This window comes from Falco peregrinus, chromosome W (assembly GCF_023634155.1).
Source record: "Falco peregrinus isolate bFalPer1 chromosome W, bFalPer1.pri, whole genome shotgun sequence".
Lineage (NCBI taxonomy): Eukaryota > Metazoa > Chordata > Aves > Falconiformes > Falconidae > Falco > Falco peregrinus.
This window is the reverse complement of record NC_073743.1, coordinates 1,142,007-1,158,231: the sequence shown is the minus strand read 5'-3', so window position 1 is coordinate 1,158,231 and position 16,225 is coordinate 1,142,007. Positions and strand designations below refer to the sequence as shown.

At 38.4% G+C, this 16,225-nt stretch overlaps 1 protein-coding gene across 2 annotated transcripts in view; it reads left to right on the top strand.

Annotated features, from left to right (window-relative positions):
• LOC129783091 (zinc finger protein 532-like) overlaps positions 1 to 16,225 on the top strand; it is a 48,664-nt gene that overhangs the window by 17,318 nt on the left and 15,121 nt on the right. For both annotated transcript variants that reach the window (XM_055792775.1, XM_055792774.1), the window contains 3 exons: positions 3,524 to 3,705; positions 6,644 to 6,820; positions 15,092 to 15,254. In XM_055792775.1, the coding sequence (XP_055648750.1) occupies positions 3,524 to 3,705; positions 6,644 to 6,820; positions 15,092 to 15,254 (522 nt within the window). The remainder of the gene's footprint in view (positions 1 to 3,523; positions 3,706 to 6,643; positions 6,821 to 15,091; positions 15,255 to 16,225) is intronic.

The following is a 16,225-nucleotide window of genomic DNA, read 5'->3' as shown; positions in this document are numbered from 1 at the left end:
CGATCAAATAATAGGAAAAAAGTTATTTGCAGCTTACTATTCTTTCTAGTGCCCACCTAATTGCTCTTGAAATGGAAATTGTATATACTATTCTATGTTTTCCGTGACTCTAAGCAGTAAGTAGCTGTTGCTTCCTGTTCTTCTTAAATTCCTGTTATGAAGGTAGAATGTTTCTTTTAAAATAAACAATAGTAAAACAGCCCTAGCAATTAAAATATGTTCCCTATAAAGTTGTTACCTTCCTGTAATACTTTACTTCCATTAATATTCCAGTTCAAGCAACTGGGACCACTCACTGACAGGTTTCCTGGCTGAATGAAACACTCATCTGTTAAGAGGAGGTGGGGGGAAGGGGGGGAGGAGTAGTAAGCATGGGGTAATTAATGTTAGTCTTACAGAGACAAGTGTATAGCTCCCATGAAACTACATAGCTCATTTCCCTTCATACTCATAGTTCTTGTGTATCTTTATTTTCCACCTCCACCATTTTTTCTTCTAACCCTTTTTTTTCCTGAAACTTTGACTTCAAATGCAGGCAGGTGATGATTTTCACAAACTGTGTTTTATTTTGGTGTGGGTTGGAATGAGAGAACTGGAAGTTAATGTCACCTTAAGCCCAAAATAAAATGGTAAGAAAGCATGCAGAATTTCAGAATTTCACAGTAGATTCTTCTTGTTCTACTGTAGTTAGTTAAAATATTTTACTGTACTCATCAAAATAGCAAACCCGTGGCCTTAGCAAGTAGCATTATTGGCATTTTGTGTCAGTCCAACTCACTAGTGTTACAGGTGAATCTTGCAGGTAGATAATGCTTAAGCTAGAGTTGGAATGTTGTATGCCTCTTCTGTGGCATAGCATCCTGGTTTCCTTTTGTAGTACTACAGATGAAAGGCTTTGGAAAGACTACGGAAATCCCATACATATCTATGGAATAAGAAGTTCTGTTTTGCTGTTTTCTTACGTAATCAGATAATACTCCAGATTCTCCAGTATTATATTGCTGCTTATTAATACATAAAAATGGCAAACGATAGATTTTAGGAATGGTACTGAAGCCAAGTAAATGTGGCAAGTGCATTTTAAGTACAGTTATGGTTAGGATTTTCCTGTAAGCTGGACTTCAAAGTTGACATCCCAAACCAGTTTGGAGTGCCTGAGTCGTTGGTTCCAGCCATGGCTGTTTGGTCAATCGAGGACAAATATTTGGCATTTCAGAGTGAATATTTATATGTGTCTGAACCCTGTTTCAGATTTACTGTGTCATAAGGGCTTTAATCAGTGTGATAGTTCAAAATCCCCACAGATAGTTAACCTCAGACAGAGCTTTCTGCAAGGGTAGTAAATGTATCCATGCTATCCACTAATCTTTTAGGCTGGCAATAGTGCTAATATTGAACCTAAATTTGAGTAATGGTAGGTGTTCTTTGCCTAACTTCCTCTGTTTTGTATGTTTTGCATTTTGTCATCTTGCTGTCGTCAGGACATTTGAGAACTATGTTTGGATGGAGACTGTGTTCAAACATATCAGGCCACCGTGTTCACTAAGTAAATGTTAAAAGGGAACCATATGAAATACACTTCTTGCTTCTGTGTGTGTGACCACAAGATGTTTCATGTTAACATTTCTCCTTAAAATTACTGTTTTTAAAGAAAAAGTTTTTGCATGTGCTCTCAAAAAAAGCATTTAAAGTTATTTTAGAAAAAGAATAAAAATGGAGTGTACAGGTTGTGATGCAAAAATATGCTTGTTCTTAGACTATCAGTAATATTGTCAAAATGCTAAGGCAGTTAAGAAGTTACTTTATACCTTGATATTAAACAGTATTCTATTAGGAAAATAATCCTTTTTTGCAGTGTCTATAAAGGCTTTTACTTTCTGTCTTTGGAGTTAGTGTCTGTCTCCTGTTGATTAAATGGAAACAGGTTACTTATTTTACTGGCATGGTTGCTAATACTAGTAAGTCAGACTCCTATGGAAGCTATTCCTAACAGTGTACAATTTCTTCTAGAATAGTAGCTTTGATTCTGCTATTACATGATCTGGATGTTACTGCTTTTTAGAAGAGATTTAAAGGAGAGTCTCCTAAATGGGGAAAAAGGGTTGACTTTTTGTGAAGCTCCTGTTTTTTAGTAGGAAGCTGTTTTACCATGAAGAAAGCAATTATGTCTTAATTATTTCAGGATTTCTTCATACATAGGTTAGTAGATACTTTATAATGCAGCTGTGTGGAGTTCTTGTTTTGTTTTATGTTCTTGCAGCATATACACATCACTACATCTGTAAGACTTTTGCAGATAACATTTCTAAAAATATCATGTTAAAATAATACCCATGTCATGAGGGAGTTTTGGTTTTGTTCCTAAATCTTCATAAGTCACTGATGAGGTTCGTAAGTCCCAAGTCATAAGAAAAAATAATAATCTGAAAAGCCTTACAAAGCAAAGTCTTGTGAAATTAAGTTGAGTTAAAGTCCTGTTCTGCAAAGACTTGTATTTGTGCTTGACTTTGAGACCATGAGTGTTTCTGCTGAAGTCAGTGAAGCGGCATCCATGATCAAAGTTAGACAGAGGCATAGCTCCATACAGGATAGAGCTTTGAGGATGTATTACTGTAAATGAAACGTTTTCTGCAATGCTTTTGCAGGTTTGGCTCTTTGTGCCCTCCAGTGATGGAAAGCAACTGTGAGCAGAAGTGAAGCCTGTTTACACCTGGGTTTTATCATTCACATTTCATCCTAAAAATGGCACAAAGCACCCAAATAATTTCAGTGTTTCTGATTTGGCATATATTCCAACATATAGTTGGAAGATTTTTTAAAAATTATTTTTGTGTAACAAAACACAAGAAAATAATTAGTTTAGTAAGTTGTTCCCGCATGTAGAAAGATCACCCTGCAAAGAAAAGCTTTGTAAATATTTTATATATCTCTAGTTTTTACTGAGATGCACAATATATTGATATAATGCAGATAATGTGTTCTAGCCTGAGAAATATTTTTTGACATTATCAATGCACTTTCTGCCTGATAATATTCCATTTTATTGGTATTATGGATATTACAATAAGAATCAGGAGCAAGGATCAAAGAAAGTGAAGACGGTGTTTTTGGTGGGTTTGGGTGGTTTCCTTTTTTTTACTTTTATGTGGTGCACTGAACTGAAACCATAAGGTTTGATTCTCAGGTTGTACTTAGGCCCCTTGCACTATCAAGGTAATCTTGTGAGGCACCTAAGTAAGATTTGCATAAACCAACATGCGTCTCCCGTGATGAGTGGTATATGAAAGAGCTCTGTTGTGTCAGAATGGCCCTGAATGCCAGTATGTCTAGTTACCAGTATCTGCCAGCTCTGCCCTACAAGATTTGTCAGTAGGGCCCACATTTAGCACTTGCCTACCTCTTCTGGTTCACATCACAGTCATAACATTTAACCTTTGATTTGATATATTACAGTGTTTGACACAAGACGTTACGTATAGCTGAACCAAACCTTTTGTTTCATCTATTTTGGTTTATCGTTTAGAAGACATGCAATATCTGCCAGATGCTGCTTCCTAACCAGTGCAGTTTTGCATCACACCAGAGAATTCATCAGCATAAATCTCCATACACGTGTCCTGAATGTGGAGCAATCTGCAGATCTGTTCACTTCCAGACTCATGTCACTAAGAACTGCCTGCATTATACCCGAAGAGTTGGTTTTCGGTCAGTATAATGATTACTTTTGTTGTCAATTTATGTATAATTTATGCTTTTAAAAGTAATTTTCCATTTTCATAAGCATTGTTTGTAGAATACAGCTTTATGGGTTTAAGGTTGTCATGGCAACAGTGCTATTAGTACTACAAATTTTGGAATAAATACCACATTAGGATTTTGCTTTGTTTTGGGCATCCACTTCTGTATGTTACTAAATCAGAATATTAGCTAATCTCATTCAGCCATAAAATGTCGGATTCAGGACTTCACAGTTCATAAGGGCTAGAGAATGCAGATATATTTTCTTAATTTCAGATTCTTAAAAAAACCTTCTGAGTTTTTTCAAAACATTGAGTCTTAGATTGTTCTCTCTGCTAGAACGTTCAATTTTAAGTATTTACTGCCCGAATTTATCATCAAGATGCTGATGGGCGTACTGCACCTGTCTGGTTGCTCTCTTTTCTATGGGAAGTCAAGATTCCTCAGCTTTACATTACTTGAAAATTACCTTTCTCATTCTAACAGCCTGATCTTCTGGTGGTTCTTTGTTACTCTTCAGTTTCCTTTTTATTCTTATGTTTCCCTGTAATGGCAACTCACTGAGAAATTGGGGATCAGAGGCATTTCATGGAAATGGTAAGTTTGGAAAAGCTTGAAAAATGGTTTTATCTTAGAATTTTACTTGCACTGAATGGCAGGCAGCACAGCAAGAGATCAAAGAAGCAACCCGTACAGCTGAGCTTTGCTCAGCTCTCCTAAAACATTTCCACTTTGTCCTGTCTGACTGGGGAAGGGCGATTTAAAAATGAGCGGTAGGCATCTTGTCCCCCCTTCAGGTGACACAAGTTCATTTACGAGGATGGCTGTGAAATCTTCACTAGGGGAAGAAAGCATTTTTCCTGCATCAAACCAGCTGCCGTGACAGTCTGTTTTCAGAGTGAGCACAGCTCTCAGCGCTGTTTCTTTGGGTTCTTCTTTTTGATTCTTTTCTGCCAAGCAGTAGTCTGTCTTGTCTTACATTTCTTATTCTGCTGCTTCCACTTCCCTCTAGTCTGAGTCTCTTGGGTTTGTAAACAGAATCATCTTCAGGGATTCCTGGCCTAGCTGCACCAGTAACACCAGAAGACTCATAAATCCTTCACTGTGAATCTAAACTGAAGTTACTGAACCTTTCAAGATGTATCATAAACATCTTATGTCACACAGTGTCAGAATTTCTCTGTATGGTGAGACTAAACAAAAAAAAACCTAGGCAAAGAAGAGCAGTATCTGGGGAAGTTAATGTGTGCCTTCTTAGACTCCTCAGCATCTCCTTATCACTGTGGTGCCTTTGCTTGAGGAACAGCATAACCTGACTTGCCTTTCCAAAGGACCTCTGAGAGGGAGTTCAGTTTGACTACAGTGATTTCAGCTAGTTGTCTGAACTAAAGCAGATAAAAATTTCAACCTCAAGTTTAACTGCATCCTTCCAAGTTGAAAACAAGACACAGCAGTCCAAGAAAGGAAGGTTTGGTCCTTAAGAACCATTTATATACGGTGGTGGATGCTGAGTATTGTTCGTTATGTCATGTCACTTAACATCCAGACAGGATGGCATGGGGAGGTGAGAACTGCAACCCAGCTATCTTGAGGTGACACCTTAGGAGTATATCTGCTAGTGAGAGGATCGTGCTGTGTACCACTGTGAAGAAATGTTCATCTCTGTATAAGCACAGAAGATCTTTAACAGACCCAAAAAAAGACAAGGACCATTTACTTCAGAAAATGCATCGGTAAGCAGGGACCAGATAGATAAAAACTTTATTAATAGTGTTAAGAATGTAAATGAAGTGCTCAGGGAAGAAAGGATGACATTTCATAACATTCAAAGGTGATACATTTTAAAAGGAAAATGGGACTCTTGAATGCAATGTATAACTGTACTTGCTGCTTTATTGCCATCGTCAGGGCACTGAAACAGTATCAGAAAATTATTTGATGTTTATATGACAACAATCATACTACCATGATAGGTGCCAAAATTAAAATTTTGGAAGAGTAGAGGCCTTCTATGTTTAAATTGTAAAACTCTTGCTGCAAAATAGTGGTCAATAAGAAGTTTGTTCATTTGACAGGTTATTTTGTAATTGCTTATAGCAGTATGTTCTTGAACTTAATTCATAGCATTCAGTACTGGAGATGTGTGGCACTAAAAGGGATCATTGTGTATAGAATTTTTTATGCACTAATATTAATTCAGTTTTTTAATCATTTCATTTTAGAATAGATGTGGAAAGGTCACAAATTTTCGAACCAGCAGAAGTATGTTTTTGAAAAATATTTTCAGAATTCCAATCCGATAAATTGATCTGATTGTAGAGATTTGGTTTAGTTGTCCTGAGTTTAAATTACTCTCTTGTTTTTAAATCCAAGTGCTGATTTGATTACATGTTTAGATTTAATGAAGACATACTGGTAATGATTTTCTGTACAAGGGAAATGGTGAAAATGGTTTCTTTACGAGCTCTCCATTTTGGTGGTAGTTTCTAAATTGCTGTGGCATACCTTATACAATCCACTGCATGTGATAAAAATGCATTTTGTAAAATCTCTCTACAAATTGGCAGAGGAGTTAAGCATTCTTTTTACAATCAATAGAATACTCCTCTGTCGACACTTCTATCTGTTTTGTTGTAATGCCATAAAAACATGTATCATAAAAACTTCATATCTCTTAGATTTTCAAATTAAATTTGGGAAATTTCTTTTTTCTTACTTTCTGATATGCAAATCTCTGTTCACGTTGATTCTTACTGGGTTGTTTAAATTGACGGAATGACTTAGTTTTATCCAGTTGTATATATATGTTTATCTCTTCCACTTGCTTGAAAATCAGTGTTGATTCCATTTCGTTCAGTACTGCTTTGGGCTAGGCTGAACTGACTCTTTTCTGCTCTTTTTGCAGCTGTGTGCATTGCAATGTTGTATACTCTGATGTGGCGGCACTCAAGTCTCATATTCAAGGTTGTCACTGTGAAGTCTTTTACAAGTGTCCTATCTGTCCCATGGCATTTAAATCTGCTCCCAGCACACACTCCCATGCCTATACACAACACCCGGGTATCAAGATAGGCGAACCAAAGTAAGCAAAATTAATCTTCTACTGCTCTTGACTGCATTTTAATAACTTGTGAAATTGCATTCTGTCTTGTGCTTGAAAGTCACGTGCTGTACAACCAACAGTTTGTTCTCATGTTGGTAACGTGGAGTTTGTGTAATGTTTTCATGAGTTTTTAGCTGGCAGTTTATTTGGCCGGGGTTAAATTTCCATGGACATAGCGATAGCAGTTCTTTAAACATTGTGCACTGCAAGAGAGTAATGCAGTAATTACAAAAATTATACAGACAGGCAGCTAGTGTGTTGTTCGCTCTTATTTTTTAATCAGCTCACCGTGAATTAAGATAATGGGATTCCAAAAAGAACTGCTAAGACTTACAAGCATTTGTGCAGTGATTTTCATAACATTTGGTTGAAAAGGTGGGAAAAAGTGATTATATTTTTTTTCTATGACATGCTCACAGAGTCTCATCTGGGTGAATTCGGAAAAAGTGGTTCTTTCAGTGCCATCAGTTCACAGGGGTCAGGGTGTGTATCTGTGAGAGATGGTTTTAGAAATGACGCTTGTCTTCTCTGGGCTGACCTCGGGTGATTCTTGTGGGCTACAGCTGCTTGTGGTACCCTGTTCTTCCAGTCAGGCAGCTGCTCGCTCATCAGGTGGTGGTTTTCCTGCAGGATCTGTTTTCTTGCTGTCTGCTAGACATTTTCCTTCATGAAAGGACCATAGGTTTTGGGAGTGGTGAGCTATGTTTTTGCTTCCCTAAGATGGTCACGTCTCCATGTTCTGAGAGCAGTTCTAGGGTGTTAGTGAGAAGTGCCAGCCTTTAAAGCTTTTCCAGCCTTGCATCTCCAAATCAAAATAGATGCATTTGTAGAGCTGTTTATATAAGCCTTTTTTTCCTGATACATAATCTTTTTTTTCTAGATCAAAGCAGAACTGATTCTGTAGCTAAGAGAGTTGTGCAGAAATACGGTGGTTTACTGAAGATGGTGACACAGGCAGGGCACAGTTAGGAATTCAGTGTCGGAGGTTTTGTTTTAAAGACGTTGGACATTAAAGGCCTCTGTTGAAAGCAGTGGGAGCTGCAGGTGCAGATGCATGTGAAAATCAGGCTTTGAATCTGATCAGTCTTAGCGTGATGCCTTCTCACTGCAGACCTTTTTCTTCTGTTGCCATTCTCCTTTATTGGTACGAGTGCTGTACTGAGAGTAAATATTCAAGTATTTAACTCCATGTTTCTTTGGAGGGCGCAGAGTACACTATTCCATTCTAACAAGTTTCAGACTCAGGGAAATAGAAAGCAGGTGAGAGAAACAAGATACCACCTAATGTAGTAACTAGATTTCAGAAGAATTTGATTTATCACTGTTTCTTTTAACATAGTAACAGGAGCTTTATGCTTTAGATTGTTTAAACCTACATTAAAGCAAAATGGCAACAAACCTACTGTATCTGATAACCTTGTTTTAATTCAGGATGGTATCTTCAGTGAGAGGGTTTGAAATACCAACATTTAATGGAAAACTTGTTTCAGATTCCCCTTATTTTCATTAGAGAAAACTGAAAGATTAAGATCGCCATTTATGTAAGATACTTCACATACAAAAAATGCAGAATGTTTTCTTGAATTGTGCTTGGATCTGCTGAACTGTTTCTGATCATCTTGGTGGGTTAAGTATTTTACGTTAGTTTTCTTTCCATATAGATGTGCTTACAATTGTATTCTTTTATGAATTTATTTTGGTTATAAAAAGACTAAGATAAAATTTTGTGAAGTACTGTGGATGTGTCATAAATCACAGAACCCATAGTTGAATGTTCCTCGTAAGAAGTGGTATTTTCTTTAAATTTTCCAGTTTTAATCAAGATGCTGTCTTAAATGCATGCAGAGTGACTAGTAGGATTTTTCCAGTCATTGCAGAGTTTGGAGTTCTTTGCTTCCATTTCACAAGCATCTGTAGGTAGTATGGTGTTGCCACCAACACTCATGATGCTCACGTTGACTGCTGTTTCACCATTTAATAAGGTCTATTTCAGGCTATCAGGACCTTTGCTTTTCCTCAGATGTGTTTATACTACTTGGTAGCAATTTTAAAAGCAAGTGTTCTTGTTTAAATTAGTTGGTTTCTAAGGATTTCTCTCACATACCTTGACCAAAGTTGACATCCTGTGTTTGTCATGTTGCTGAAATTGTGTTTTATCTGCTGTTTATATTTGTGTATATTTGGATATCTGTGTATATTTGGAAGGGACCTAGAAAGACCATCAGGTCCAACCTTTCGTGGGAAAGGGAGCTGAGGTGAAATTATCCAGCACCCTGTTCAACAGCCTCTTGAAAGCCTCCAGTGATGGAGACTCCACCACAACCCTGGGGAAGTTGTTCCAGTAAATGATTGTTCTCACTGTAGAAAGTTTCTTTCTTGTATCAGGATGAAACCTCTCCTGGTGCAACTTGTAACTGTTGCCCCTTGTCTTCTCTATGTGGCTCCTTGTGAAGAGACACCCTCTGTCCTCTTTGTAGCCAGCCGCCCTTTAAGTACTGGAACGCTGTGAAGAGGTCTCCCAGAGCCTTCTCCAGGGAGAAGAGACCCAATTCCTTCAGTCTTTCCTCGTAGGACAGGTTCTCCAGCCCCTTGATCATATCTGTGGCCCTCCTTCAGACCCTCTTCAGTCTGTCCATGTCTTTCTTGAGTTGTGGGGACCAGAAGTGGACGCAGTGGTCCAAGTGAGGCCGGACCAGTGCTGAACAGAGCTGGCAAGCACTGTTGTATTTGAGGAAATACATTCACATTTGACCAGTCTGCTGCTGGTGGTTTATCTGTATCATATTGCCTAGCATCTACATTGCATATGACTGGCATATGTTTTGAAAGTTTAACAAATCCATGATTGGAAAGAAGGAATGTAAGGAGCACTTAATGATAATACAAAGTCATAAAGCTTATGACTACATAAGCTCAGTTAAATTTTTGTTCTTTGAAAGTAAAAATTATAAAGCTAATGAAAGGAAGGGTACAGTAGCCTTCTGTGTTGTGGAAATGTGAAGCTTTTGAGTTTTCATTGAGTGTATAAAAGGTGTCTGACCCTTGAATGTGCGTTTCACACCTCACCTGGTAGGCAGATGTTGTTGAGCTTGGCCGCGGAGCCTGGCTTCTTGGTGTTCCTCTGGGTGTCACAGAGGTGTAGCCAAAACCCAGCCCCAGGTGACGAGGTGGCTGGGGAACATTTGTTACCTCTGCCCTGTAAGCGGGCTGAGGCTGGTTCAGTCCTGAGGGTACTCTTCACTAGTTCACGCTGTTTTGTTCACAGGAATTGGGCTCACTGGGTAAATGGCTGTGTGCCTCTGGCATTTACTTGTAATTTACAATTGCATTACAAATGGTTGTTTCAGAACAGATACAGTAAAATAATTGGTGTATGAAAAATGAAGTTTATTTGCAGTGATTCTCAGTGGCATGAAATTAGATTGTGTTAATACCAGGAAATGGATGGCTGTCTTGTCTTGCAACTTTGTGAAGCTCTCTCCTGTAGCATACCTAAGGTGCTACATGGGTTTTGTGGGAAACCTAAGTTTATGTGTGATTTTCTTTCTGCAGTGAACAGTGTAGCTTCATAGGAATGGCACTAAGATCTTTTTCGTGGCTGATCTCTTTTTGGATACTGGAGAAATTCTTGTTTATCCAGATGGATGATGGATATATACTGTACTACTGGTACAAAGTATATAATCCCACACATATCATTTTTTTAGAGAAAAAATTTATGGGAAGAAGTACCATGCTCTTGTGCAGAAGCTTTCAAAACACTGAACATCTTTTATGTGATGTGGAAGTATTTTCCTGTGAGATAACATCTGTATTTATTCTAAAATAATACATGAATTTGTTAACTGGATTTTTGAAAAATGAAAAAGTGCGTGTGCGTACCATGCCTGTTTTGGTGTGTGGTGTGGGGCAAGAGCAGCCACCCTGGCAGTGGGGTTGCGGTGAACTGCCTGCCTGATGCAAGTGTACTGTTGAATCGAGGTGGTTGTAAATTACGTCCTGACTAAGCACAACTGCCTTTAAGCTGCAGACAGGGTTCTGAGTTGTTACATGTTAAATACTGACTACTTTAGGTAAAAAACAAACCAGCATACTCAGTTGCATGTGTTTAGGATTGAAAATCATGCTTTTGCTGTGACTGAAAGAAATAATCCTAAGTGTGTATAGTCACAATTCATACTATTAGGTATGTTGGTATGAATTTAACAGAGTGCAGTCTTTTCCCAGACACCTGTCTGAAATCTGGGTGTCCACTAGATAGTTCTTGTGCTTCTGAAGTCTTAGCTTACACAGAAAACACATACATTCAGCTCTTCTTAGAGAGATACAATTCATATATGTGATAAATTCAGAAAGATGTCAGATTTTTTTGTAGCAGATTCAGTTTCTCCCATCAGTGCTCATGGGTGCCACATTACCTGGGAATGTGGTCATTAAGGGCTTGTGAAGAGCATTGCCAGCTGGTGGAGGGAGGTGATCCCCTCCACTCAGTGCTACTGGGGCAGCACTGCACTGCTGCACCCAGAGCCGGGTCCTCAGTGTAAGAGAGACATGGCGGAGCCAGTCCAGCAAAGGGGCACCAAAATGAATAAGGGACTGGAGCATCTCTCATGTGGAGAGAGGCTGAGAGAGATCAGACTGTTCAGCCTGGAGAGGAGAGGGGTTAGGAGGACCTTATCCATGTGTATCAATATCATATGGGAAGGCATGAAGAAGAGCAAGCCAGACTCTTCTCTGTGGTGCCCAGAGACAGGAGAAGAGGCAGTGGGCACAAACTGAAACACATGAATTTCTACCTGAACACAAGTCACTTTTTTACCATGAGGGTGGTGGAACAGGTTGCCCAGAGTCCATGGAGTCTCAAGTCTGTGGAGACATTTCAAAACCCAGCTGGATGTGATCCTGGGCAGCCTGCTCTGGCTGGCCCTACCTGAGCCAGGGTTGGACTAGATGACCTCAAGACCTCCTGTCCAACCTCAGCAATTCCATGGTCTTTTGTTCCTTACTTTAGATACGGTAAGAATCTGAAGCATATAGTAGATCATAATTTATTTGGTTAAATTATGTAACCCTGCAATGATTAATTTATATACCACAGACCTGAAATCATTCCAGCTGAGATCACCGTCTAGTTCCACCACAGATGATAAAGGCAGGTTTTCTAATTTCTCATTTTAATTTTATTTGTAAGATATGACTCTAATAGAAAGTGTACGTCATGAAATAATCAGAGAATTATTTTTAATTCTGCCAGTCTTTATTTACATCTTGCTAATCTGGAACAATGTAACTTTACTCCTGTCTCTCTAGCACCTAGCCATGGGATCAACTGCTTGGCAACAGGCAGCAAAACACTGGGGTTCTGGATGTTAGCTGTGGTATGTGAGCAGTAAACCTGAAGGGCGAAAATTACCCTGCCAGGGCTAAGGCTGTGATACAGTCTTGTGCCTCAGCTTGTCTTGCCTGCTTAGTAATCAGGCCTGATGCTTCATGACTTTTGGATGAAGTTGCTGATGGAGATGTAAGACAGGGTTATAAGAGGCAGGATGTAAGGGACAGAAGGAAAAAAACTTGGAGCCTCAGGATTAGGGAATGTGCATGGTTAGTACCAGCTCTCTGGCTTGTGGCATTACAAGCAGATTCACTGCAGAACTGCAGCAAGTACTTCTCTGAGGAAGCTGTTTTTCTTCTTGGCTGGAGTGCAGAAGGCTGATAGCAAAATCACTGCTTCAGATTATCTCTAGCTGCTCTGCTGAGATGGGACCAAGGCAGTAGAGCGTGCTTAGATGGTCAGTAGCCCTGGGTGCTGTGGACGAGGGAAATGATCCCTTGTACAGTGAATCCTTTGGCTCTTTGTACCCTTAAAGCTTAAGCAGTGCATCCCACAGAGTGTGCCTGTAATAGCACCGTGCCTGGCACAGTGCACATTCTTTCCGTGTCTGTCTGTGTGCAGTTCAGCTGGCTTGCTGGGGTGGTGATCCATGGGCATTTTTTCCCCAGAAGTTGTCTCTTACAATCTCAGTTAAAACTATTACTAAGATAATATGGGTTTATATTGATGTGAGGTACATGAGACGAAACTGCATTTTAGGAATCTGGGATTTCTTTCTTACCAATTATTATCAAGAAGCTTTTCCTATTTCTGGAAAGCTCTTTAACATCTCTCATACAGGAATTACCCAAGAAATTAGGATTCTGAAGGGGTATAGATGAGTAATAATGTGACAAACTAAAATACTTGTTGTAAATAATGTTTAAAAAGCTTTTATGGAAGTAATGGGGGGGACAGAGCACGGGGAGGGGGCTTCCCTTTCGAAGGACTCCATGCTCGCTAGGTGAAGCTAGCAGATGCATTCCACTCTGCCTATGCAGAGTATGTCATCCCATGCAGAGGGCTCACCATAGAAAGCACCGCAATAGTACAAGGGTCATCAGAGGATGCCGCACAAATAAGTTTATCTGAACATATGTGAGAAACCGGGACTACTTCATATACCAGAAAAATATTCTTTCACAGTTAATCTGATTAAGTGCACTGTTTTTCATTATTTCAAATACTTGAACCCATTGAAGGCTTGGGCATTGAAGCAATGTCCCTGTTCTTGTCATCTCAAAACACAGTGCAGAGTGATCTTTAGAGCTCTTGAACAATGTACTGTTGATGGTAATTACTTAGAGGAATATGGAAGGGACTTTGAACATTTATGTGGATAATGAGAAAATTCAGCATTCTAGCAAGCAGGGCTTGTTGGCTGGGTTTTTGTAATGGAAAGTCCTTGAGGACAGAGATCAACCTGTAGTTGATGGGATTAGGCAGACTGCTTTTGCAGAGGAAGCCTGTTGTTGGGTTTATTTTATTTTAGCTGAACTTTTTTCTGAAGTGCTTCCATGACTGATGGCTAATGGAGTAGATTTCTCTCATCCAATGATCTATGGCAGAGTTCCTTGTCACTTTTCTCTCACGTGTCATTTCCTTTCATTCATTTTTCAAGTTAGAAAGAAGTGTAATGTTTCTGAAAGACTAGAATTATTTACTATTTATAAACAGATATACTAAAGGGTTGCAGTTGGAATGCTAATCTTGTTACTCACCTTTAGTTGCTGGGGAAATCATTCTTAAGACATTCAAACATGCAGATGGGCAAAAACAACAAGCAAACTATCAAATAAATAATTACCTAAACCAGAATTTAAACTATACTTTTCATTATAAAATCATCTGCAAAATGAAACAACTTCAAACTATTGTCATGTAGTAGTTACTGCAGGATTTAGATCAAAGGATTGTTTCCAGTTTCCCCTGTGTGTTTTGTCTGTTGGACAGATGCTTGAGAAGGATTTGCTAAAAACACAGCCATTTTCAGATCATTTAATTATGCTCTTAGGATTTTGTGATACAGAATTTTTTAACTGTCATGCTCATTTTCAGGGACTATACTTCCTAGTGTCCAGTACTTACCTAGTTCTCTGCTTAGTATATATATATATACTATATATATATAGTATATCTATTTCTAAAGCACTTTTGAAATTATACTAATAGATGCATTGCTTCACCAGTTACACAGCTACTAAAACATAAATAGCTTTTGTTAACATTTTGATTAGAATATTGTCTATTAGAATGGGAGATCTAGGTAGCTAATTTTAAAAGTCGTATATGGTCCGAGAGAGGAAGCTGTGGTTTTGGTGGTGTCTCGACATGGCTTCAATGGATTCTTAAAAGGCTTGTAATTGCAAAACGGAAACACCATCCTGTGAAGTTTCAGCTTCAGAACATTAACAGAGTCTAGGCTTGGCATTCAGGAGGTGCAAAGCCATATACCCTGCCAAAAATAATTACCAATTATGATCAAATCAGTCACTCCCTTAAAATATATACTGCCTTTGCAACCTGAAACAGGTATATTGTCCTTTAGTTATAATGCGAGTTCAGAAACTGAAGACTTTCGGAGGATCCTAAGCAGATGTTGGTTTTATATATGTAACTGGCATGCGCTGTTGTTTTCTGGCTTCTTGTTTGCACTTTTTTAATGATTTTTTTTTCTATTTTTCTGGGTTTTTTACTGCTCCTGTATTTTGAAATTGGAGTATGTTTTGAACTAGTTTAATTTTAACTTTTTTCAGACAGCGTGAAATGATTGCTTAAACATGTCAGATCTTACCTCTGCTGAGAAAAAAAAGTTATCATGATTCTTGCAAATAGATCATCAACATGACTGACATTGTTTATTGTACTTCTGTTTTTAGAATAATATATAAATGCTCTATGTGTGACACTGTGTTTACTCTACAACCTTTGCTCTATCGCCACTTTGATCAGCACATTGAAAACCAGAAGGTGTCTGTTTTCAAGTGTCCAGACTGTTCTCTTCTATATGCACAGAAACAGCTTATGATGGATCATATCAAGGTGTGTAGGCATCTTCTCTTGTTTTGTTCATAGATACCATTTGTCATGCAATATATGCTGTGAGAAAATACTGTTAGAAGGCACAGAATAGCAAGAAGACTGCTGAGAGATGTTAATAATTGCAAGAGAGTAGTCTATGAATAATGTTCTCAAATGTTACATGTATTATTTCCTATGGTCTTCAGCGTATCTGTGATATACACTAACTCAGATTTCTATGTGAATGTTGATTTTGGCACGCTAGGAATATCTTGGTGCACTGCATTCAATACATCATTTTACCATAATAACAATGGGTATAGTGAAGTAAGTCTGATCCTGTTAAGGTCTGAGCCTTATTTGCAGTATTGTAAGTATTATTCCAGTTGTTAGGAGCTGAGAATGCTGAGTACATTATAAAATCTAACCTTTGATATTCAGAATTCACTGGTAGGAACCAGCATGTTTCTTGAATAGATGTAGAGGTTATTTGTGTGTGTGTTTACATATGAACATGTACACATGCATGCTTTGAAAAAACCATGAAGTGGATTTTCTCATAAATACCATTAAAACTGAAGAAGTTTTACTGTCATCCTTGCAAATCATGCTTTTTAAGAATTGACAGCCCCCTGGCTATAATTTGCTAGCTGTGTATTTTAGATATACTTTGTTACTTTGTTTTATATATATCAAATCTGTTAGCAGTGCTGAATTTCTTATGCCTTATTAACATCTGGTCCTGGTAACAGTTGAAGTTATTTACACCGTTGCAAAGTATTACAATCCAGAATGGTAGCACTTAGTTCAGTGGGTTTCCCTTGCAGTGACGCATAAGGCTTTGTAAAATTTGTATACAGAAGATATCTGTCTTGCCTACTAAAATGATCATTCTGCATTTCAGTCTCAACTGTGGCACTTGTAACCTCAGAAGTCTCTGAAGTTATGTTGAAAACAAGATCACAAGTCTTGAAAAAACAGTTGGTCTTAAA